The sequence below is a fragment of the Nestor notabilis genome, unplaced genomic scaffold (genome assembly GCF_000696875.1).
Source record: "Nestor notabilis isolate BGI_N333 unplaced genomic scaffold, ASM69687v1 scaffold12956, whole genome shotgun sequence".
Classification (NCBI taxonomy): Eukaryota; Metazoa; Chordata; class Aves; order Psittaciformes; family Psittacidae; genus Nestor; species Nestor notabilis.
Window position 1 is genome coordinate 13,326 of NW_009933364.1, and position 25,267 is coordinate 38,592.

The 25,267-nt window shown below is 34.9% G+C and overlaps 1 protein-coding gene across 1 annotated transcript in view; it reads right to left on the minus strand.

Moving 5' to 3' along the window:
- Nucleotides 1-239: 239 nt before the first annotated feature.
- Nucleotides 240-25,267, minus strand: part of KNDC1 (kinase non-catalytic C-lobe domain (KIND) containing 1) — a gene marked incomplete at its 5' end in the record, with an annotated part of 26,752 nt that continues 1,724 nt past the window's right edge. The window contains 23 exons of the mRNA XM_010016855.1: nucleotides 240-678; nucleotides 920-1,077; nucleotides 1,694-1,753; nucleotides 1,856-1,978; nucleotides 2,418-2,568; nucleotides 3,843-3,925; nucleotides 4,229-4,444; nucleotides 5,566-5,745; nucleotides 6,014-6,161; nucleotides 6,618-6,731; nucleotides 8,017-8,225; nucleotides 8,521-8,618; nucleotides 8,739-8,832; nucleotides 14,610-15,013; nucleotides 16,959-17,050; nucleotides 18,675-18,819; nucleotides 18,915-19,753; nucleotides 19,848-20,010; nucleotides 20,193-20,286; nucleotides 20,845-20,922; nucleotides 21,274-21,432; nucleotides 23,529-23,590; nucleotides 23,694-23,765. Coding sequence (XP_010015157.1) covers nucleotides 447-678; nucleotides 920-1,077; nucleotides 1,694-1,753; nucleotides 1,856-1,978; nucleotides 2,418-2,568; nucleotides 3,843-3,925; nucleotides 4,229-4,444; nucleotides 5,566-5,745; nucleotides 6,014-6,161; nucleotides 6,618-6,731; nucleotides 8,017-8,225; nucleotides 8,521-8,618; nucleotides 8,739-8,832; nucleotides 14,610-15,013; nucleotides 16,959-17,050; nucleotides 18,675-18,819; nucleotides 18,915-19,753; nucleotides 19,848-20,010; nucleotides 20,193-20,286; nucleotides 20,845-20,922; nucleotides 21,274-21,432; nucleotides 23,529-23,590; nucleotides 23,694-23,765 — 3,974 coding nt within the window. The remainder of the gene's footprint in view (nucleotides 679-919; nucleotides 1,078-1,693; nucleotides 1,754-1,855; nucleotides 1,979-2,417; nucleotides 2,569-3,842; nucleotides 3,926-4,228; nucleotides 4,445-5,565; nucleotides 5,746-6,013; nucleotides 6,162-6,617; nucleotides 6,732-8,016; nucleotides 8,226-8,520; nucleotides 8,619-8,738; nucleotides 8,833-14,609; nucleotides 15,014-16,958; nucleotides 17,051-18,674; nucleotides 18,820-18,914; nucleotides 19,754-19,847; nucleotides 20,011-20,192; nucleotides 20,287-20,844; nucleotides 20,923-21,273; nucleotides 21,433-23,528; nucleotides 23,591-23,693; nucleotides 23,766-25,267) is intronic.

A 25,267-nucleotide genomic window follows, 5' to 3' on the forward strand; every position in this document is an offset into this window, starting at 1 on the left:
TCCTTGGGCAACGCATTCCAGTGCCTCACCACCCTCACTGTGAAGAACTTCTTCCTTATATCTAACCTAAACTTCCCCTGTTTAAGTTTAAACCCATTACCCCTTGTCCTACCACTAGAGTCCCTAACGAAGAGTCCCTCCCCAGCATCCTTGTATGCTAAATGATAAACAACAGTGACAAAATTAATCACCATATTCTTCTACAGTCTCTTTGTACTTTTATCTTTACTTCTATTCTTTTGATCTTTCACCCAGTTGCTAGGGATTCAAATCTCATTAGTCAGCATTTTATAATTCCGTGTTAAGAAATATAATTATTTCAACTTGGGATAGTATTTTAAGTCACTTCACTTAAGTATTTGCTTGGGAAATGGTCCAGAAGATGAGGTCAACTGAATCCAGCTTTACAATCCACACTTGGAATACAACAGATGAAACATAAACAATTACTGAAATGTTGCCTTCATTCTGCGCAGTGTGTCCTGAATTTTTCGAGAATGTTTTTCTGCTGGTATCTGATGGAAGTTGGCACAGTTGTCAGCTGCCAAGACAGAAACATCTGCATCTTTAAAACGAGTTATTCTTTGTCTGAGGTAAGATTGCAGCTTGAAATCTGGTGTATATGTGTAAGGATTCTCTTGAAACGCATGAACTTGGCTCACAACTTTTGCAATATTTCTTGAAAGAGAATATAGAAAAAAAAATTAGTTTGTTTGGCTGACAATAAAAACAAAACCAAACTCCCTAAACCGAAGGAGGAAATTCAAAGGCATCGAGCATTCTCTTCCACAGTGTATGTCCCTTTGACTGAAGCTATTTAAACTGCTAACTGTGAAATGCTGCATTAGCTTTCATTATCCCTTTAGACAACAGTCTATTTTAAAAAAGGTAGGCGATATACATATATAATTAAATTTACCTAAGTTTAGTCCACTTGTGAGCTCCGTTTGTCATTGTGAATCCTCCAGTTTCAAGTTGTTGGACATGCATAGCCAAAACATGGGCTGAGGGAATTGTTGGAAGTGTTTTGTATCTTCCTCCTTCCATCAAGCACAAGCTGTCACTTTTTAAAAACACCTAGTTTAAAAATGCACACAGATAAATCTCATGTTAAGTACCAGGGCAGGTTTTAAAAGAAGTTCCGCACTTCATGTGTTTAGCATTACGGATTTATTTGTCATGAATATTAAGTTTTGGCATTGAAGAATACAGTATGAATTAATCTGGTGGCAAACATTTTAAAGCACTCAAAGTAATCAAAATATATTTCATACATAATTGTAATTGTTCTAAATCATAACCAAAATGTTTTAGAACTTCATTCTATGATTCAAAATTGCACAAATCAGTAAGAGAATGCCGGTGATAAAATAAACATTTAAGATTTTTCAAAACAGATTACAGCCACAAAGCTTCTGCAGACATCGTCAGGAAAAGTGTATCGAATGTTCTAGCTTGCTTTGAAACTTCTTTATTTTTAGTCACACAGGATATGTTTTTGAGAAATACTGAGAGGAAAATTTGCGTAAACCTCTTGGATTAAGAGCCAAAAGTCTTATATCAAATTAAAATCTCCTTCATAATACAAAATAATAATTATGGCTTTCATGCTGCAGAGGCACTCACTTAAGCAGAACTTGCATCTTCTCCAACCCCAAAGGAGTTTTTTTACATTAAAGACTTCATACTATACCTCAACAGCCTTGAGTTCCTCCATTATTTCGGCTACTTTTGCAGGTAAAATTTTCCAGGCCTTACAAGAAAACAAAATACATTTTTATTTTTCACATTAATGTTTAAATTGGAAAAAGATTATGTTAAGCAGAATAGTTACAGAACAGAGCCCCAGACTTACTGGTAACTGTCGTACAATAAGATTTTCTAAGCCTGATAGGATTTGCATCGCAGTAGCAAAATTCCTTTGTTCATAGCAGCCTTTTGCTATAAGAAGAAATTTTGATAACAAGCTCACCTGCAACTGAAAAGAAGAAAATTAAGATATACTATATATATATAATATACTAAATATATACAGTAAATCTACATAAATCTACATAATAAAATTAAATGAGAAGGAAAAAGAAGAGGTGTATTTTCTTTTTGAATTTGTTACAAAAATTGGTGACTGTAGTAACATTTCCCTCCTACACAGATTCCCATTTCCTGTCACCAAGTTGTCCTTGTTAAAGTCTGACACCTATTCTCCTCAGGCAACCCATTTCTTACATTTTAATAGGTTTTGAGATCTACTACTACAAAACATCCAAGACATCCAAGACCCTCCTTGCAAACCAAACTGTTAACTGCCATCTCACAGGTGTATTTCACAATATTTATGGCAGCTTTGCTATATAGCAACCCATATACAATAACAATAACTATTTTATAATTAATAATACAATAAAACAATGACAAACCTTAGATGTGTGACATGTTACAATTTCAGCAGCAACCCAGGTGCTGACACTGTCTGCATTACTTAATAATTGTAGAAGGTACTGGTCTTGTATGCACTTTGACAGAAACAGATTACAGACTTTAAATGAAACTGTCTCAGCAGAAACAGCTCTATGGAGAAAACGGGGGAAAAAAGACAAAAAATAACTCATGTTGACTTTGGATTTTCAAAGAAAATCTTGATTGTGAAGATGCCAACTTCTAACCATTTAAAATGATTTTGCTGTGTTTGCAGTCTCGAGTTTATGATCTTTTACAAAGCACATAGTGAACTATGTCACTTTTTTCTCCTATAATTACAAGATAATTATATGTCATTTCAAGATAAGCACATAGTATACATTTCTGTTCATAAAGACACCTTCACCACTTGTTACTGAATAAAGCAAACTGTCTAATCTGATGCAGTGTAACAGCCAGAAATCCAAACTCATTAAAAACTGCAGTCACATAAAAAATTAAGCCTGATACCTAGTGGCGCCATACAGTTTCCCATGCTTGAACCACTGAATCAGTATAAGCCAGCCAATTCAGCCTCTGTCATTTAACAATCTGTAAAAGATGAGCTGCTTTAGATGTTCACTCCCTACCCTTACAAAAAAGTCTACTACAGGTAGTGCAATTAACAAATATTAATTAAAAACTAGCTGAATCCACTGAGTATGTAAGAAGCAGACCATAATCAAATATAATTAGGTCCATGTGGCTGTATGAAAACAATAATTACCATTGAGCAAGTAATTTAAATAGGTTGGTAACTGCTCTAACAATGAGAGGAAAATTCTTATCTATCTGTGAATTCTCGATACTTCATCTACCTAACAGTACAAAATGAACATTGCACAGAGAAGCTCTGAAGTTTCCATCCACATTTAGAACCCAACTGTGCAAAGTCCTGGTCAGGCTGCTCTTGTTGACCTTGCTTAGGGCAGGGAATGTTGTACTACATGATCTTGAGAGGTCTCTTCCAACCTCAGCTATTCTGTGACACTATAATGGTCCCTAAGATTTTAGATACATACATACACGCATGATCAAGAAACCTGTTTCAGAAACTATTCTTTTTTTTTTTCTCCCTGCCAAAAATGGAACCTTTGAAGCAACCCCCCAGCACAAGCCTTCAGAAATATTTTGGCCTTGACCCACTTTAGATTTCAAAGAAATCACCTTTCAAATGCAACCTACCACGTATGTGCATAGCTACATGTACATACACATGTATAAAATCTCCTGAAAGTAAAAAATTTATACGAACAGACTATCTAGTCTGTTGAAAAGATATTAAGCATTTTAAATGTTTTTCTCTTCCTGGATATATTACAGGTGTAAACCAGTAAGTTATTGTGCATCAGCAGAATAGAGGGCAGTTAAAACAAACAACTTACTTTTGGACAGAAACACATTTGTCTTTAACACCAAGTGCTCTTGAATTTAGAAAGTGTACTGGATGACATTTATGAAATACTTCCTAAATAAAAAGAGCAAGATATATCTGTTGTTAAGATCTAGTAGTTCTTTTAAAATACTCAGGGATAAAAATGACAGACAATCCCCTCCCCTCCCCCTCTCTTCAGCAATTTATCAGAGGGATCACAGTCTAAATTTTACTGTAGAAAGTTCAGAGAAAAAATGGATCATTTTAATTCAAAGTCTTAAGAAGTAGTATGAAATAGCTTGAAAGAGGGTTGGGAAATGTTAGGCAAAGAAGGGTGAGTATAATGTAAGAAGAAAGATATTATTTGTACTTCCAAGTAAACCTAGACCTCTGTACCTGTTGCAGTAATGTCAGCTGACAACAAAGCTCTTGCACACTGTATTCTATTAAGAGATATGGTCCTACTTCATCTGATTTAGTAAAGGAGACCGGGAATTCTTCTCTAAAACTGTTGTAGCATGGCTTTGGCAAAACTGATGAACTAGTGTACAGTCGCTCTCTCTGATATTGTGCAATTGGTCCCACACCTTTGGAAAGTTTCCAGTTAAAGTTCTGTAGGAAAGAAAAAAACCAAATCATAACATCTTTAAATCAAATATTATATCTCCCCTTGATGTAACTTCCTGGAATGTTCTGTTAGAGAAACTCCTTTGTGGATGCAAAACTCTTCAGCTAATCTTCAAGGTTAGCCCAGACACTGATTGGTTTATTCAACACTGCTATTTTAAGCTAATATGCACAGTCAATGAGTCTGTGCCGTAGGCTGCCAGATCTCAATCAACAATCAGTATTTAAAACAAACTTCTGTGTATTCAGGCTTGCTGCCATAATGTGGTACATATTCTTAAGTTCTATATTTTATATTCTACTTCTTACTATTTCTTGTACTCTTTTGCTTAGAATCAAACATCCCTTTCCAAAGAAATATTTGGTTTTCCATTCTTTTCCCCTTTTCTATCTTCTGGTATCATTAAAATGCAGTAACAGCAAAACAAGTCCATGTTTCTCTATTCTGCTTGCCCTTTATTGGTTGAATCCCCAGCATACTCTGTGGGGTTCTGCACCTTTTTCCCAGAGGTTGATTCTAAATTCAGCTTACACATTATAGATACATTTGACTTCCACATGCCATTTCGGTCACTCTGTTGAGGATTTTTTTTCAGGAAAAGCATACATCATGTTCTGGCTTCTGGGGTTATTTTTCACTAGCACACTCTATAAATCAGTAAACATGGACAAAAGTTCAGACAAGTTTTTGCTACAAGCTTTGAAGTTTTAGCAAGAAACCTCTCACCTCCTGCTGTTTTCCTATATTTATAGTCTTACAAAGATATATGCCTAGTAAAAAGTATTTATCTTTGACAAGGGGGAAAAGGTTTCCTAACAACTATGAGTCACATGCTAATATCAAGACTGAAGAGTTCAGCTTCTCTCAAAACTATTATCTGATCCATTATTATTGAAACAGCTGACAGGGCACACATTAAGGTTTAAGATTATTTCCACAGTTATAGAACAGTTTAGGCCTTAGTACTTCCAAAAGAAAATTTAAAAGACAGGTAGATAATTTTTGCTAAATAAGGATCTGGACCGTGAGCTGGATCTCTACTTTTTGTAAGGAAATAATCAATGGAAATGTGTTCCGTATACCACAGTCTGGTGAAAAGACATACCTTTCTGGAAACATCTTCTGAGAGTTTTTTACATAGGGAATGTAATGTTTTTCTGTCCTCCTCACCTTCCTCTTCACATTTGTCCATGCTGGAGCTCTGATGAGCACTGCCACTTTTCCTGGCAGAAGCATCCTCAAGCAATGACAACAAACGCTCACCATAGCCATTTAATGGAGCAACCTGTAAATGCAAAAGAAGTTAACAGAATATTGAACTCAATTTCCCATAAAATATAAGCAAGACACAGTATCGTTGAAAGATCCATGTCTGTCCAAACCCAAACATTTCAACATATCTGTCAAAGACAGAGGTATTTTTCTTTTACTTTAATTGTAAGTAGGACAGTTTTTCATAATAACAATCTTAGATATACCCTAACTGACTTAAACTGATTTCCATCCTCCCCCCCCTCCCCGCCTTAAAGCCTCTGCTGAAATTCCTGACTTACCTTGGAAGAAATAAATTCTTTTAGGGTGCACAGAAGGTCAGTATTTGTTGCAAAGTCTACACTGTAGCAGTCTTCAATCCAAGCCTGCAGGATGTAGAAACTGCGGTTACATATTTTGGTAAGTGAGGTGGAAGGATCCAGGCTTGCACTGGTGAGAAGAAAAAGGCACTGTTTTAACCAAAATTGATATCCAATCCCAATTTAAACATACGTGTTCAATAAACCACAAGTTTATTTTTGAAATGTTAAGTCATTAAAAAAGCCACAAGTATCATTTGGTAATGACTGTACTATCTGAAACTTAAAAGTTTCATGTCTGTAGAATCCATGGCTCTATGGAAACAAAGCTGTGGTTGTACTTACAACCCATCACTGAACAACTGGTAAAAGTAAGAATTCAGAAATAAAAAAAAAAAAGTAAGCACATTGTCACATATAGCACTTGCTTTAGGGTCACTCTCACTTTTCAAGAGTCTTACAAGAACAAACATCAAAATTCAGTTTAATCAAGTAAATCTTTTCAGAAACATCTATTTGCCATTGGGGGGGATATGACAGCGGGACAGTTGTGCTTTAATATAATTTTCACAGGAAATTACTGTACCTGGATAAAGTGCTGCTGATTCTATCAAGAAGAAACTGCAAAAATTCTTCTTGTGTGCAGAAATAGCGAAATGTGTAGAGAAACTGCTGTACGTACCCTTCTAAAAATGCATTTCTGCGAAGCACAAGAAAAACCTCAGACAAGTAAAAACACATTTTCTTCTTGCATCAGACTACAGCAACAGGAAAAAAAAAATCCTCAAAATATCATGAATTAACAGGGATTTTAAATTCTGAAGCTCTACATAAAACCTGGATTCCTTTTTATTTTATTTTTACACATCAAATATTGTGATTGCCAACACTGAAAGCATTATTTGTTTTAAAAAAGTTTCTCTATTTGTAATTTTGTGAATAACCACTTTGACATTTCTATTATGATCAAAAATTACATTTTAAGTAGCATGGAAGAATATATTTAATTTTTTTCCCCCCATCATTTCACTTTAAAAGATTTTTATTGCAATAAGAGCATAAAAAGTAGATATTTTAAGCAAGAAAATATTTCCTGTAGCTCTAGAGTAGTGGTTGTTTTAACAACAGAATATACTCATTACGCACATTGAAAATGTGCATATTTTATTTTTTTTTATACACACACATACTTTCAAGATCTGAACACAGGTTAATTGTCCTGTCTCCTGAAGGTTTACAGCTAACCATAAAAATTTGGGTTTGATGAATGTAGAAGCTCTGACTCTAAAACAATTTCCTCACTTTGTGTGTAATACTAACTACCAGGAACAGCAGCACTCAGGATAAACAACTGATTTTCAAGAGTCAGGATGACCTGCTCCCTCTATAGTGGTACAAGTCTGATGAAGCCTCTCAGGCAGTTTCCATCCTTCATACTGTTACGGCTCAGATAGCTTAAAAGACCACCCCCCTCATCCTAGTTGAAGGTTAAAGGACATCTTTGTTCCCATGTAAGCCCTGAAAGAAGCCTGCATCTTGCATAGTCCCAAGGACTGGGGCAATAATCTGTAAAACATTTTCACTTCCAGACCCTATTAATAAGAATTATCAATTGATATGTTTTGAAGAATTGTTACACTGCTGGCAGTAACATAAACCCTTGATACCATGGCAACTATAAGTGCAAAACCTTAAATAAGGATAAAAAAGTTACAAGTTATTAGTTTTTGATTTATTGTCAAATGCTTTGAGTTTTAATCGAATCCAGACTTAACAGTTTGGCTTATTTCTTATCAGGCTGTCTTTTGCCACTTCCATGCATATTTCTGTAAATAAGTGTTCACAGAAATAAGATTAAACTCAATACAAGAGAGGAGAATTTATGCAATGTTGAGAAACTAGGATTTATCACAGACTATTTTTTCCTGAATTAGCAACTGCGTCTCAACCCGCTCCTAATTAAGGATGTGCAAAAGATACTATACCTAGAATATAAATAAGCCATTAAACCAAGTGGTGTACCAGCCTGCAGAACTCTTATTCCATTTTGATTATTACACTGGTGTTTCTCTGTGTTATAGTAAAGCAGCACTGATGACTCATCAGGTGTCACATCCACTGTGTTAATTCTCCCATTGTGAATGACTGTAGGCAGCACACAGGATTCCACACCCCACTGTTCTGCATACATGATCTGCTCAAAGATGTCAAGCCATGAAAAAATAAACCATAGGAAATTAAAGCGGAAAATCCACACAAAATGCAGTCAAAGCCTCATTGCATTTCATCATAAAATTGCTTTCCCCTCCCCCCCCTCTTTTAAGCAATACTAGTAGCAGTTACCTTTTCTTTTGATAATTTAGATCCTACTTAATTTGGCACTTTGACACAAAACATTTTGCATTTCATATACTGACTTGAACAGCCAACTACGCTGATGCAGTAATGAAATGACAAAGGAAACACAAGCAAAATGAAGTCTAACTTGCCTGCACGTATTTCTTCACCAGTTCAAGAAACTGCACTTTTGATTTCATCTCCTGTAGCTGTTCTCTCAATTTGGGCAACACAGATTTAGTTTCAAGACCTTTAGATTTAAAACACACAGTGTATAAACATCAATGATTCTGATTTAAATGAAAGAAAAAAAAAATCCTTAAAAGTACTACACATTCAATTAATTACTGGCAAGTTGCTGTAATCTTACCTTTGCTGCTTCTTTCTTTCTGCAATAGTTTCTGGTAAAACTTTATGGTCTTTCTGTAATTTTTTGTCTCCATCATTAGCAATTGTTCTAGTTCCTATTTAAAGAGAAAAAGGATTCTGATCAGAATGGTAAATGCAAGGTTCGAGTAGGAAATGGAAGTTTTAGAAGAGAATTATTTTGTACGACAAAGAGAACATCCTAACAGACAATAATATGATACTAACCAGGAAAAACTACCTTTCACACCTCTGCTTACAGGCAAGCTACAACAGGCATCATCTGTCCCCATGAAAGCATTAGTTATGCCACAGTGCTACAACTTAAGAACTAGAACTAGTTTGTGTTTGATGATACTGCACTGAAGTTTGCCTGTGTCCATTTTTATAGATATGCCTTTAGTTATAATTGCACTTATCTTGTTGTTTTCCAGAGCAGTTAAAAAAGTTATACTAAGAAGTCATCCAAAATTAAAAGTGAAGGGTTCTGAAATCAGTGCAGACCTCAGAAAATCTCTGTTAAGCGGCTGACCTATATTTGCAGCAAGAACGTAGTATTTGACTAAAAGTGATGCTTTCATTCGAACATGTATAATTACATTATATTATAGAACCAGGTCAGAAGGCAGACAGGAGAGCTGCTCTATAAATAAAGGACATACTGATTTTGAAGTTCAGATTACTTATTTTATATTTATGCATTTACATAATTGAAAAAATGAACTAAATTCCTATAGAATTACATAACTTAAGCAATGGATAAAATGAAATTATACTGGGCTTCCCACATTAATATAAAATTTAATGTAAACATTTATAACTGTTTGCATATCAAAGGTTTCATTATTTTACCAACCAATGAAAATGGGCCATCCGCTTTGGGTTCAGCTTCTTATTTATTATGAAACAACACATGATGTGTGTTGTGTTTTATAAAAGTGGTGGCTTTTGCACTTGGGTCCTAAGCTAACTACCAGTGACCCAGTTACATGAAACAGCATTTTAAATGGAGTAAGTTCACTGAATGCAGCAGACAGAACTCCCACAAGCAGAGCGATCAGAAAACACATAGCTCAGAGCTAACATATCAAACAACAGATTGGTAAATAGGTTAGCTTTAATGGGATGGGCTTACTAGAAATTAATTTAAGTTTGAGAAAAACTCGTCACTGTTTTTCAGAAAAATTCAAAAGGTTTAACAACATAGTTCATTAGCAGCAAGTCACAAAAGCCCTGTGGATTTTAAAAACACTTCTACATAGGCATCACATAGAGTATAGTGAAAGCACAGAAAAGCTATTTTCTGATTCTGAATTGGAAACTGCTTGCTTTTACTTAAAAGCTTGATTTTATTTCATCAATTAAAGCGAAGCCAAGTTGATTAAGACACTGTGAACACAAAAAGGGAATCAGACAGAGTGTCCACTTTCTGATGCTTGGAATCTGATGGGCAGAAGTGGTTTGTCCCCTAAATAACTTCAGGTGAGTAGAAATAAAGTTAGTAGGAAATTCCCACTCTATTCCACAACATCTTCCATTTTAGGTAGGTCTAGGATATAAACATTTTTGATGAAGCTATACATTCAATTGTTCTGCTCCCTCTGAAGTACATTTATTTGTCAGGGCATACTTCTGTGGAAGATCCCTTAGTCTAGGGCACAAAGTAATGATAGAGTTACTTTGCTTACTTGGGAAAATTGCAAATTCCAATCTGTCCTTGAAGCATAAGTTTTTTACATCCTGAAGGATGACTTCACCAAAGGATGCAGAATATTGGCAGAAGACAAAGGAAGAGAGAAAACGAATGGGAAAGGGGAAAACTGTGGCCAGAACATCCAAAACCTTTGCTTGCAACAACGTAGCTTGGGTGCACTAAAGTTTGGTGGAGACTCTTACAAGTAGCTTATGAGATCTAGGGGATAACTGAAACCTAGTGTGGGCAATGAAGAAAAGAGCAAAGGCTAAGAGTGAAGGCTCGGGGCTGAAAACAAACTGAAAGCCAGCTTACCAGACTACAGAAAAAAAAGCTCTTATGAGGGCAGATTTGGACATCCCCCTGGAGAAATGGAAGCCCTAGTAGCTGCCTTCCCTTCTTGCTCTGCCGCAGGGACTTGGTTTGCTTTGTCTGTATTGCACTCTGTATGAGGGTGCAAAATCAGCAGCTCCTGGACTAGAGATGATGTGACGCAGGGGACATACACTTCTTTGCCTAAGGACTAACTTTTCTAAATGCAGATTAACCTCTGCTGACCTTAAGAACCACAATGAACTATCTGATAAGCACCTGAACTGCAATGAACTGATAAGCACTTACACAGTAAAGCATTGATTATTTTTATGACATTTGAAAGTGTCACCTTGATCCATAAATATTTTATGCTATTTCACATTCTGTCCAAACATAAAAGTACATATTACCTTTTTTTGAATCATAACTTGATTAATCCTACTGTTAATATTGTTCATCATACAACACGTTTTACTTTTTGCATCTTATTAAATCACAACCTAAGGTGCAGACAATATCTAACAGTTTCCGATAGAAAAATAGAAAAGTTAATTATTTTTATGGCAGGCTACTTAATTCTGACATAAATGTATGTTCTGGCACTCAGAGTTTCTCAGAACTTTTGTGTTCTCAAACCTACTTACAGGTATACAAAATTAAAGAACAAAAGAAATTTAACTGCATTTAGTTTTAGAACGTGAATAAATATACATTTGAATTATATTAATATTTTCATTGGTGAGATTAGTGTATTAGTGAGATGTATGTGTCTCCAAAACTGTAATTTGTTGTGCGGTTAGACTCTCATTCAGTGCTCAGTTCCAGCTGCAGACTAGACTTGCATTGGCCAAGCAGAGCTATTCTTTTGAAAGGGAAGTGCCACTAAGTTGAGACAAATGTAGTGAAGCTCAAATGTCTATCTTTAAACATTCACTCTTTGAAATAGCAACTCTTAAACATTGCTTTAGTGCACTTTACCACAAAGCTGTAGAATCAGGTTAACTTTATTGCTAACTTTTCAAAAATCTGTCAAAGACCTGGGGCAAGAAGTAGATAAATACAGTCCTTGTCAAATAATGAAAACTAGACTACAGCTAATCAAGGAACTGGTTTCTGAAATAAAACTGGTTTGATGAATCAGGCAGCAAAGAGACAGTAGAAAGAAGCTGCCAAAGCTACTTATCACCTACACGTTGATAATGGATTGTCTAAAGAACTTAGAATCATCATCTCCTGGCTGCTGCAATATCAGAAAAATAAATTTTCAGTTTCATTTTTTTCTTTGTCTTTCTTATATATATTGACCACTTCAAACTTGTAGCAGTTCATCATGTTTCAGCAACATTGCTGATAGTTTATTTCAGAAATTGTCATGATTGATGAAGTTTGGAAAAATAGCAGGATATTATGAAGGTTTTCTTTGCTCTGGTTAAATGTTCAAGGTTGCTGCAATTAGAGGAATATGATCCTGCAAGTTTTTATTTGAAACACATTTGGAAGAAGCTGGATTTCACAGAAAGTCAGTGCAGTAATGCCAGCAGAAAGATTGAAGTTGTTGATGCTATGGTAGTGAAAGAAATAAAAACAGTCACGAGACTAAAAAGTAAACTGGTATTTTAAAGTACCCTCTGTTGAATTTGTAGTAACAAGGCACTTAAAAAGCATTTTTAATAAAAATTATGAAATAATATTTTAAAATACTGTTTTTAAGATTATATACCTGAATATTCTAGTATATCAACACTTTTTCATATAAATAGTACGAGAGAATATAAGTATCTGCACATACATGCTTTTTTGTGAAAATTAACTCTTCTTTTGCAATGCACTCAAAACATTTCCATACCGTACAAGAGTATTTAATCTTCCATTAATAATCTTCTCTGAATATAAACTGAAATATAAGCTGAATTTGACTTCACAAAAAAAGACGACAATTTATAATTGTATTCCTTGTAACTTGGACACAAAGGGATCTCGCAAATTAGGAAGACTATTTATGTAAGATACCAAGCTTCTATTGTCTCAAAATAACTATTTTATTCTTGTTTGTCCACTTGGCCTCATATGCAGTCCAGATCACATTCATTATTTCTGCATTACTGAGAGAGAATAAGATTAGTCTAATTTTTGTTCAGCTACTAAGATTTCAGATAACATCAGGAAGATTAGTTCACTTATCCTCAGAGTAGTATGCATCTTTTTCAGCTATCAGAATGTGCATTCTTTTCCTCTCCAAAAGAATTGTTTACTAATTGCTAAACTGAGCTTTGTATCAATAGTAATTGTCCTCCAGTGGAATGTTCTAGGCATGAACACAATATAATTTTCTACAGAGATACCTTATGATTATTTCCCCCCCCAGCATCCTGCATTGTTGTTGGGTTAGCCATGCTCTTATGTGTTAATGCATATAGTAGCAATGTATGATAGTATGCATTAATTTCATAAACAAATTCCAAAGCAGACTGTAAACACCATAAATCATGCTTCATTTTTGTTGTATGCCTCTTAAATAGTGAAAACAATTGCCAAGAACTCAAAAGAACTCAAACTAAATTGACAAGTAGCCTGTAAAATCTCAAAGTCAAAAAGACTGCCTGTTGAAACAGAAAAATCTGTTCAGATGCTTATGAGAAATCCTTTACTTGTGAAAACCTATTCTTCAGTCAAAAATTACTCCTTTAAGTGCGGAAGATTATGCAATCCCATTTTTCTCTAGCTGGCATGCTTACACAGGATTGAACAGCTCTACAGGATTAAAAATAGGACTTTTTGAGAAGATGGAAATTTGACAGTGACAGACCTGAAAACTTTTAAAAAAAAATATTTATTTTTACACAAAGCAACAGTTTCTCATGCTGTTTTCTCCTACAGACTTACATATGAACATTAAGGAGCATGGGGGAAAAAAAAAAAAAAGAAAAAGAACATCCTCAGTGATTCAGGGTTTAACTTGCTGAAAAAGAACAGTGCAGGTCCTGCTTCATTTTTATTAAACATGTATCTGGCAGAAACAATAATGATACCTAAACTAGACAACTAGTTTCTCAGGGACACAAAAAGATTCCAGGTGTCGCTATACTAACAGGTCTTCCAGTCATACCAACTCATTTACTTAAATCTTCCCCCTTTCCTTCCCATGAGCCAGCTCAATCTTTCTGGATTTTTACATTTTTATATATTATTCCTATTCTGTGGCTTTGGACCTGCAATATTTACAAACTGAAGCCCATTATAGCTAGATGCACAAATATAGAATTTAAGTAAATGTACTCAATATAATCTTTAAGGCAATGGAAGACTTTGCTAATCTAAAGTAACTGCCCCTACTCATACTCCCTCATGTCCTCCAAGCTGCTTAAAAAGCACAAAGCTGCACTCATCATGATGATGAGCCATCTCCAAGAGAAAAGATGTGAGCCAGTAACTGCCGTTCTGCTGGCAAACAGTAAGAAGCTGTAGAAAATTCACTGAGACCAAGGAAAATGTCTCAGAGCATGTGACAGGGAGGACCTCTTGAGCCTGTGACACATGCCAGTCATAGTGATTCTTAGCTCTTTTCCATAATATTACCACCATGGGGTTTGTGCATATGGCAAGCAGTACTTTCCCAGTCAACTTCAGAAAGAGAAGATGGGATTGTAGGTTAGTAATTATCAATTTCATGTCAGTGCATTCTTTATTTTGGAATACTACCCTGGTATATTGGTCACACATCACAAATCTCGAGGATTTTAAACCACTTAAGAGTCAGTATTTAAAAGAAGAAATAGTGTTTCAACTCAGTAGAACAAAACAATTACTAAAATTCTTTTAACCAGCAAATTAAGAGGTATCTTAACGATTTTAAATCAATGTACTCACCACTTTTTTAGCATCTATATTTTGTGACTCACTTGATTTCTGCTTTCCAAGGTTTTTCATGTACCTATGAACTTCTGAATCAAAACATTCAGCTCCATAAAATGCACTGCTCCAACCAGGACTACAGCCATGAAAGTCAGATAGGTTGGGAGACACAAGGTAGCTGTTTCCAGCTATTTTCATCATGGTCTCTTCCTCGGGCTCTGTATTTTCTTCTGCAAAGCCTGGATCAGTACAACTGCCGTTGCCTTGTAAACACTGTTGTTCTTTCTCTGAGGGGGCAGTATTGTGCAGCCTCAATTCTTTTTTGATATTATCCGAAGGTGACTCATCAAATTCCATTTCAGCTAATGATGTATTTATCATAGGCTCAGCCTTCACATCAAAGGCTGCTTCCCCTTCTCCTAAAGAGGGTGTATGGGGGGGAAAGAAGTAACAGTCATGTGCTGTGATGCACGTTTTGCTGAACTTAAACACTACACATACAAAACAGTTACGAGACTACCTATGTGCTCTAACAGTGGTGTTAGATGCTTATTTTGGCTCCGTGCTTTTGTACAGTAATAAATGTTGATGACATCTCAGAATTTTTAAGCAATAGTTACACAATACAATTACGGAAGTAACAATATTTTCTGTGCATATGGAACAAGCATTTAAAAAAAGTACAGAAGCGTTAAAACAAAAGATAACTATGTCAGATCTGTGCAAGTATTAGTAAAAAGCTTAGCTCTTGATATTTTTTCCATCCATAATTCTTGAAGCTTTTATTGCATACATAGAAGGCAAGAATTTTTGATGTAGCCAAAGGGGACACAGATGTTAAACCTTCTACTCCTACGAGACTCACTCCTTTGAGCTACGATGGGACTTTACAGTTCTAACTGCTACTACCAACCTTAAGGGACAGAGGAGACAGTCAAAGGTTGGCATGATGCTGACAGGAGCTTTTACATCTGCCAGAAGTCTCCCTTTTCACTTGAGCAACCCTCCAGGGCTTAGATATGACACCTTGGAGTCAAACGGACCTAAACTACTGGTGCAAAGAAATCACATACCCTATGGGAAAGTCTGGCTCTACTTTTGCAATCATTCTGAGCCAAAATGGAAAACTGTAACAGAGAATGACAGCAGCCAAGTGCAAACTTAACTTTTATGGCAAAACATAAATTTGTAAAATGTAGGGGTATAATCCATTCTGTAAAGAACACATGGTTTAACTTTAATCAAAACAGAGAAGTAACCAAATTTAAATGCTGAAACTTGGCTGAACTATCTTGGAGAGAAAAAAAAAAAAGAGGAAATAATACTGAAACAACAGCAACCAAATACAACCTGTTCATGAATCAAGCCCTGAAAGGGTTATGGTTTTGTTATTATAATGGGATTTACCAGTCCCAGCTCAGTTTTGAGCTCAGTTACTGAAAGTGACCTTCAATCACAAAATGTGAAGTACAAATAAACAATCCACTAATATAATAACCTCAATGAGTGCCCTGAAATGGCATCGTGGAACCAAGATTGTGATTAAAAGGCAAAACTATCTTCATTATAATTTGTCCCACTATTCATTTTAGTATCTATTTTTAAAAAGGCACTTCAGTGGATAGAAAAGAGACGTGGAAGAATTTCTAGGAGAGACATAAATACCTGTTTATGAAAACCCTTTTGATGAAATTAAAAACACCCATTTAAATGCAAAAGCAATGAAGTTTCTAGACTTCAGTACAATTCCCTTCCTCAGAATTTGTAAATAATTTTATTGACAGGTTTTTTTTATTTTAATGCATTTTATTTACCTCATTGCTTAGTTTTGTTTTAATTCTGATATGTGAACAAAGAAGGACCAGATTTGTTGCACAGCCATCCTTCAATCAATCAATCCTCAATTTCTTCAGTAACACCTAAGGACTCATAAACATCTTCTAAAGTTTTCCTCTCTGCCTAGCTAAGCTTGCTATGCTGTCTGGAGCTGACCCAGTATGGCTGTCCCCCTTCCCTCTTGTTCCTTTAAAGCATGCCACTGGAACATCTAGTGGATGAACACAAGAAAACCATATGCAGCAGTTAGGATTTTGGGAGTTCTGTCACAGGCACATCTATGTAGATAAAAGTGAGTAAAAGTAAATTAAATGGGGATCCCACTCACCGACACTTGTTTATATGTAAGCTTCACATGAAAGACAACAGGTCCCCAAGGCCAATGTTCAGATTCACTAACAATGCTTTTAAGTGCTAAGGTGGGTATTTTCCTGAAGACACACTCAAAGTCCTAATCTCTCAAAACTTGCATCATTGATAGATTTCCTAGCACACACATAGATCTAGAAACATGAAGTCCTTTCTCACCCTCTGTCTGATCACCGCTTGTCAAGAAGCTATCAGAATTCTTTAGATCTTGGAATACATTGCCACACTTTGAATCATCTGCCTCAGTTATGCTGAAAGTATAATAAAATTAGGGAAAATTAATGTTTCATATACCTTTATATTTACATCAGTAAAATGAGATCTTACAAAAGACTCTAAGTATGTGAAGGGCTTCATAGCATTTATCTACCTCCCGAAGTTCGCATGTTCAACTTCAGTTGTTATTTCACAAGAAGAAAATGTTCAAATGGATATTAAAGCATACTGAGCAAGATACGGAAATTTCCCCTTACAGCATTTGGCAAAATTCCAACAGAGGTATCAGAAGACATACAAACAGAAGGCATAACTCCAGGCATAACTTAGACTGTGAGTTACAGTAATGGGTTTTCATTCAGGATTCAACCTCTGGTTAACAGTCTGACTTTAAGTCACCCCTAATAAGAATAATAAGTTATATAACATAACTTATTCAAAGAAGGTTAACACTTAAAACCTGCTACATTCTTTATCTAAAATAAATATAGAATAAATAAAGAATATAGCAGTATCTCAGCATATTATTTGTCTAAAGAAGTAAGCAGTGTCTCAGAGAGATTTTCAGGCAGTTCTTGCATGTGATCTAAAAGCTAGATCTCTATTTTTTACCAGTTAAATGACGATTTCCTTTCCACTTTCATTCTCAAAAACTTTGTAACAAAATTTCATATAGAGGTTTATCATCTTAATATATGCTAGTAATTCATCTGCAACAGCTCAAGTTTCTTCTACCATCACATTCAACCTCAGGGAATTAAAAGCCTAACCTCCAACCAATTTTCAATGGCTCATTAAAAATCCAAACCCAAATGGGAAATAAACCAGCACATCAGGGTCCGATATCTGGAGGTTGTACTTTCTTCTTTCTGAAACTTGCTGTATGGATTATACATCTTTTAACACTGACGTTTTTACATACCACATCTACCAAGCTTCTTTGTCAAAATTTCCAATCTGTAATTCCAGACCATGAGTGACAAAAAACCCCATACATAACTTCCACATATAAATTGATTACTGTTTAAAATAGCCTTCAGGAAAAAGCTTTTATAAGTATGCTACATTTGGAGGCTGCAATAAAACAAGAATGCTTTTTATTATTTTTCAGGTAGATATGTCACTGAAAATGAAATAGTAACATAAGAAATTAATATGCGGGTGTTTTCTCACTTAATAGGCCAATTACAAAGACTGCCAGGAGGAACACTAAGTCAAACTAAACCAGTTAAGAAAAGTATTTCTAGCAAAGATAACTTAATTTCCTTATTCTTAGGTGTGAATAAAACAAAAGAATGTATGAAGAACTAAACTCAAACAGAATAAGCAAATTGAACAGTAAGAAAAATATATTCCACTTCTGATTAAACAGCCTTTTTCTAACAAGACCATGAAGCCAATGGTTGAAAACATTGATTAGAGTTTGGTTTCCGTTAGTCAGCTATCCTAATTTGGGAGTTACACACAAGCTTAGTGCTTAGCCATTAAGCACTATTTGCCATGGGGAAAGCCATGAAGTATCTAATAGAATGTGAAATTAGCAGTGTGCAGGAAACAAGTATACCTGAAGAGAAGCAGCATATCCCTTCCTGCTTCTAGAAAGTAGGGAGAAAAGCATTAAATTGAACTGTAGGAAGGAAAAAGTTTAAAAACACCTACCATAAATGTGAAGGTCTTTCTCCATTTACTACCCGATAAAGATTCTCCAGTAATTTTTCATCCCAGTAGAGATCACAAAATTTTTCACAAATTCTATCAGAGAATATGCGAAACTGAATTTCCTTTAAGTTTAAAATGAAGTTACCTTGTTTAAAAAAAGAAGCAACAAGAGAGAAAAGCCATTAACAACAATATTCTTACACATCAATGACAATAATCTACAGAAGAAAATCTACATACCCATATCAAAAACTTCAACTCCATTCTCTAGATAGCCATCAAACGCAAACTCCTCCTGTATAAGATGAACCACTTCCTGTAGTAAAGTGTCACTTGTTCTGTTCTGCTGGGGCAGGACTTCAGCATTAAAGAGATGAGAATTTTCTTGATTCACTGAGGTACATGGTATGTATCCTTGTTCAGTGAAAATACTGTCTACACTGGCAGCACATTCAATTTCTTGGCAGTTGGTGTGAATAACTGGGTTACTTTTATCTAACTTGTTCTGTGTATTAGCAGTCTCACAGTTTTGCACTTTGTAAAGGCAGGCATCATTTTCTGTCTGCATGCTTTTTTTATAACTTGCAATAGTACTTGAAAGTAGAACTGGCAAACTATGACAGCAATCATAAGCAATTCTTGAACGAAGAGGTTTATTTGGTATTTGCTCTGATACAGCTAAATGTACTGGTACAAATGTTGTAACTCTTTTCTCTGAGTCCTGTTTGAGAATGATGTTATTTATATGAAGAAAATTAGGAGACGTAGGACAAGCTGCAGAGTTTGAAGGAACTTCAGGTAATATGCTCTTTTCCTGTAGAATATGTGAGGAATCAGATGGTGATGGTAAAGTAACTACAGAAGTACATGCATTGCCTGGCTTTTGCTCTTCTGAAGATATCTGGGACGAATGGCCTGGAACTTGTAAACCACACTCATGTATTTCAGGTGCAGGAACATCTGTGTCCTCAGTACCACAGCTTTTAAAGTCTTCTGTAAATCCTGATTTGTTGTTGTCCGCATGTTTTTCTTTTCTTGTCTCTTTCTTGAATTGCTCAGAAACTGGTGTGTGAACCTCTCTGAAAAGGAAAAAGAATTATTTTTGAGGACAATTCCACTAGATTTAACAATTTATTCTCAAGTTTAACTTATTCTGCATTAGGATATACTAACTTTGTTATATTTTCATTTTGTTGCAGAATAATAGGCTTGAAGTGAGTTGCAGGAGAGGTGAATGCAACAGGTAATGTAGCTTTCTCACAGTTTAGAGAAATCTGGCATGGTACTGGTCCTTTAACTGCTACAAGTTTACTTGCACTGGTAACAGGCACAAATCCTAAAAACAAAAACACAGAAAAATGAACAATATGTATAATATAAATGCAAGGTAAATAACAATCAATTTAGAAAAAAAACCCAACAAAACCCAAAACCACACACTTGACTGAGAAAATACTACATAGAGAACTGATCTAGAGAACACTAAAACAAAGTAAACGTGTCAGTCTGACTGCTTACCTAGACTTGACTCTGAAGGGTCCATTTCATGTCTTTCATTTTTAAACGCAAAAGCAACATGATCTTGAGACGACATTATGTCTTCCTCAACAGCCTAGCAATTAAAATTGCAGTCCAAACTGAATTTATGAGCTTTTTTTTTTTCAATTGTGCTCCAGTTTAAATTACTTCCAAAAAAAAAAAAAAAACCCCCGAAAAACCAAACCCAATAACCCAACACCCATATAAATCTAGAATGTTGCAAAGCAACAATCTAGTCATGCTAAGGTGGAGAATTAAAACAAATGGCATACAAAACTCTAAGGACTGTTAGAACCATCTGGAAACCTCTGTTTCAAATTAGAACTTTCAGGTAATCAAAGATATGAGCAAAGTCAGTTCCCTGGATTGACTGAATACTCTGTGCATTATATAATTAAGTTACTAGTTCTTCACCTATACAGACTGTAGAGTCAGGGCACCAAAATCTGGGGAGTGACCACTACAACAGCAAGAACTAGAAAAAAATAAATCAATACTTAAAAGCTATTTAAAGATAAATTAAAAAGAGAACAAATCTAACTATATGTGCAGGGGATGAAAGTCTTACTGGAACACAATTTACAGAATTAGTTGGAAAAAAGTAGACAATTAAAAAAGGTAGCGCTCTTACCTTAAAGACAGATTTATTCAACAATGCCAAAATATTTTTGCTGTTTACACCTTGTTCAAATAAATAACGACTGCATGTCTTAAAAAAAAAGAAAGTCATGACTTCCAGTCAGTAAATAAGTTTTCAATCAAGTGAGATATTATTGAACAAGGACAAAGTCAAGCTAAGTAGTAAATTGGAAGTAATCTAAGTTCAGCATGTCTTATGAACCTATTCCAAGTACCTTATTGACAATTTCAATATAAATTAAAAACACACCTCTTTGGTGTCCCTAGGGAGGTAACTTGTAAAACAACTCCCATGGTGTCAGATTATGATTTAATTAGATACCAGTTTATTACAAAAATAAATTAGTATTTTGATATTCAAATTACTAAAATAATACTTCAGACAACTAGATTACACATAGAATTGCTTAAATGTAGTAACCTTAATTGCATCAGCTAGAGAAGGTCTTTCTTCAGGGTTTCTTCTTGCCATATCCAGAAGAAGTTTTTTAAATTTTCTTGGCAATGCTAGTTTGTGACTTGGTGGAACACTGGATTTTGCAGCCATCCACAGTACTGCAGCAACACCATAAACGCAGACCTGGTACAAAGTAAGAGACAGGAAAGATGTAAACAGACCAAATTAAAAGCTTCCACTTCAAAATCAATTCCAGCAAATTATGCAAAAATTCCTCTCTTTCCCCACAAAAATAATAATGTCTAGAGCTTCCAAAGTACAGATTACATTTGCTTTTGAAGATGTTGATGAAAGTCCCTGCCCATTAAAGAAAATAGCTATTATGCATGCAGGGCAAATAATAGTAGCTAATTTTCTACTTTTAGAGTAACAGACATAATTTGTCTTATCCTTTCTCTAGGAAAATTTTTCAGGAAAAAAGTGTTTTTAGAATCATTTTGAAGAATTCCTTTCTCATGTAAAAAGTTAAGGTTGCTGCAAGCCTTAGAGTTTTACCATAAAACCTGACCAGCTGTAATTTACTTAAAAAGGTCATGATAGTTCAGCAAGTAAATGGCACACAGTAATTACGTGCTAGCCAATACAAGTCGTATTTTACAGAGAAGATTACATGTATCAGAAGAATGACGTACTGTATATTTATTTCAGCAATTATTGTGCAGCTAGACCAACTGAACTTGCCATGATGAAGGACCTCTAAAAGTACTTGATCATCACAAGCTTTCTTGTTTTATTTGAAGAATTAGTTTTCAGACAAAGCCAGATTTCGCCTACTTAATGCTTAGTTTACGTATGTTAGCATGTACTACAAATGCAATTTTGACAAAGTTAAAGCACCATGCTTCTTCACATTGTCTCTGAAAGATATTAAAAAGGACAGAAAACTAAGCACAGTACTGAAAAACGTGGTCCCATAAAACAATGTTTTCTAGCACTCTTATGACCAAAGTAAACAGCAATGAACACAACGTAACAAGGAAGTTCACTATAATGAAAATAACCTGTGAACCAGTTGAACTGCTGAACAAAAGCTAGTAGTAGATACAAAAATATCTGAAGTAGGAGAAAGCAGCTCCATCAAACCAAAAAACTTTCTTCCCCTTAAGTTCAGAATTCCAAGAGATCAATGGAATCACAATGTTAACCTACTTTATTTATTTAAATTTAAATTACATTTAAATTTATTAAATTACATTCATTTATTTAAATCAGGACAGCTTATTCTATATGTAATGTTGTAGATAAACAAGTCAAAAAGATTACTTTTCTAAAGAAAAAGAATAAAGCATAAAGACTTCAGAGTTATTAATTCCTACTGTCTGGTGAAACTGCTATATTGTATTTCAGGGTTAGCTTAAGCTTGTGAAGCCTTTAAAAAAGCTGCATATTGGATCAAAGCAGTTTAAGAAGAAAAAGCAGTTTTAAATAAGATATATAAATATTTTCTAGCTACAGATAATTTTACAGAAAGTCAAACTCTGTCGTTAGTAGATTTTTTATAAAGTTTTTTTTCTAATTCATTACTAGTGTCTAATTTTAAAGAACTCATGGGCACAAGGTACATATTAGCTAATATTTTTTCTTGTTATAGAGTGGTACCATAAATTATTTTTTCCTAACTGTTAAGATCACTGTAGTACAGTTTGCTATTCAGATGCAGTTGCAGTGGAGACACACTCACCTGCTATTAATTAACATTTTTATCATCCCTGGTCTAAGAGCTCCTTATGGCTTTTATCTATAGCAAAAAGCTCTAGGAAAACTATACTGGTAAAAGACAATAATTCATAATGTTCCCATAGTAAAAATACGCTGATAGTGATATTTAACCCAGTCTTCCAAATGAGATTAATGTTTGGGCTTTAGCCTAAACAGTGCAAAGTATCAATCTTAGCATGACCTCCAGAAGGTGAAAATATGACTTCAAAGTCTGTCTTATTGCTAACAAACTAAAAATTATTAAGTCTTATGGAAAACTACTGATTAACAGATTTTTGGCAGTTGCTCCAACAATTTTGGAAGGCATAATTATTTTTCAGAAGCAACTAATTTTATGGGAGATGAATATACAAAACCCCACAGATAACTAAGAAATACTGGGGGAAATAAGAAATATGAGAACCGTAGAAGAGTTTAGCTTTCTTCCTCAAGCAGCAGGGGACACAATTGTCCTTTGATAAAATACTATGCATAGCAACCTACATAACCTACCACATTACCTTCTCAGTATCCACATACTCTTCTTCAATTTCAGGAGCTAAGTAAAATATATCACATGATTCTAAATAAGAAAAGAAACAAGAAACAAAAGGTAAGATGTTTGGTTTCTTCTCCACTCAGCCCCAAAAGAAATAAAAGCAGAGCACTCAAATGTATTAGTTTACCTTCAGCTTTTGGAGCAGCAAAGAGGATACTTCCATGGCAGTCAATCAGCACAGAGTCCAAACATAAGACCACTGCAAAACAAGCCACAAAAGGACAAGGCATAATAAATATCTGTCTTCTAACTGTTTGACAATAATAAAAATAAATAATTTAAAAAAAATAATTTGCAGTGTCAGCAATCACCCTATGATAAATGATGCTTCAAATAATACTAATATTAGAACAGGCACCACCCAATAAAGAGACAGTAGATGTGTAATCACCCAAAGCAATTCCTGCAGAATAGATAAGAGAGTAAAACAAAATGGGATCACAATTAAAAAAAAGGGCTTAGAACACCACAACTTTATTCTCTTTATATTCAGCATTGAAAAGGAAGGCCAAGAAAGGAACAAAACAGAAAAAGAAATAAAACAGCTAGATGCACTCTAGTATTCTCACAAGGTACCAATAAAGACAGTCAATTTATCTTAAGCTTTTAACATCTCCTTTCTTCCCTCCTCCAACCCCATCAAATGCATTATTTGGGTTATTACCTGGAGACAGTTGGAACATATGTGGCCAGATGCAGAACTCCTAAAGGTGGGATAGGATATGGAGTCCAGTTTTGCACAAATAGTTGTAACTGCATACACTGAATAAGTGTTACATACATTGGTATTTGCAAGGCCCTGAAATTTTCCACAGTTAGGAAAGTAATAACTGACTTCTAAAACTATTTTAAATTATCTGAGGTTATCAGCAACTTAACATTAAGGTCAAGAAATCGTGTTACAAAAAACTTGTGGTAAGACTGTGTCTATCTGTTTGATGTCTTCAAAGCACACTGTAATTTAACATGTTTCCATATAATAAGCCAATTGGCTAGCAATGTAGTCCTGCCTTTGTAGACTACCATTGAATATGTTGTTTTGCCTTTGTAGACTACCATTGAATATGTTGTTTTCATATTAAAAACAGTAGCAGGAGAACAGATTCTTACATTAACTTAAGAGGTTAAAAATATTAAATTTATTAATTATTAAATAATATATTGAAGAGGCTTAAGAGTAAAACACAGAAGACATCTAAGAAAATTAAAGTAACAAAGAAAACAAATAATCCTTTTGCTTTTGTAGTTACCTGTATAAAACACATCTAAAGCCATTAAACTGCTCACTATGCTTAATGTAAATACAGGCTTGCCTACTACCTTCAATAATATTTAAGCTGGATCTGAAGTATGTGTTTTGAAAAGCAAAGCTTCTCCAAATGGGAACCTTTACGAGTTATTTTTGTAGAGGCATGTCCCCTGAGAACAGTTCACGCTATCTTTACTTCTCAAGAGTTATGCCTTTGGCCGTGAATCTGCAACACAGTTCGTGCTAACCAATTCTAAATGACAGTGCAACATGAGAATTCTCATGTTCATTAAAGTGCCCATGAGCAACATGTATGCTACATCCCTGCTAAGAGAAAAGGAAATAAGTAAAGTCTCGGTGGAGGGTACAAATCCTCCTGCAACTTTTGTAGCAGGACTGAATTAAAAGAATACATGAAGAAGGGCATATGTTCTTACCCAGATCATTCCTGC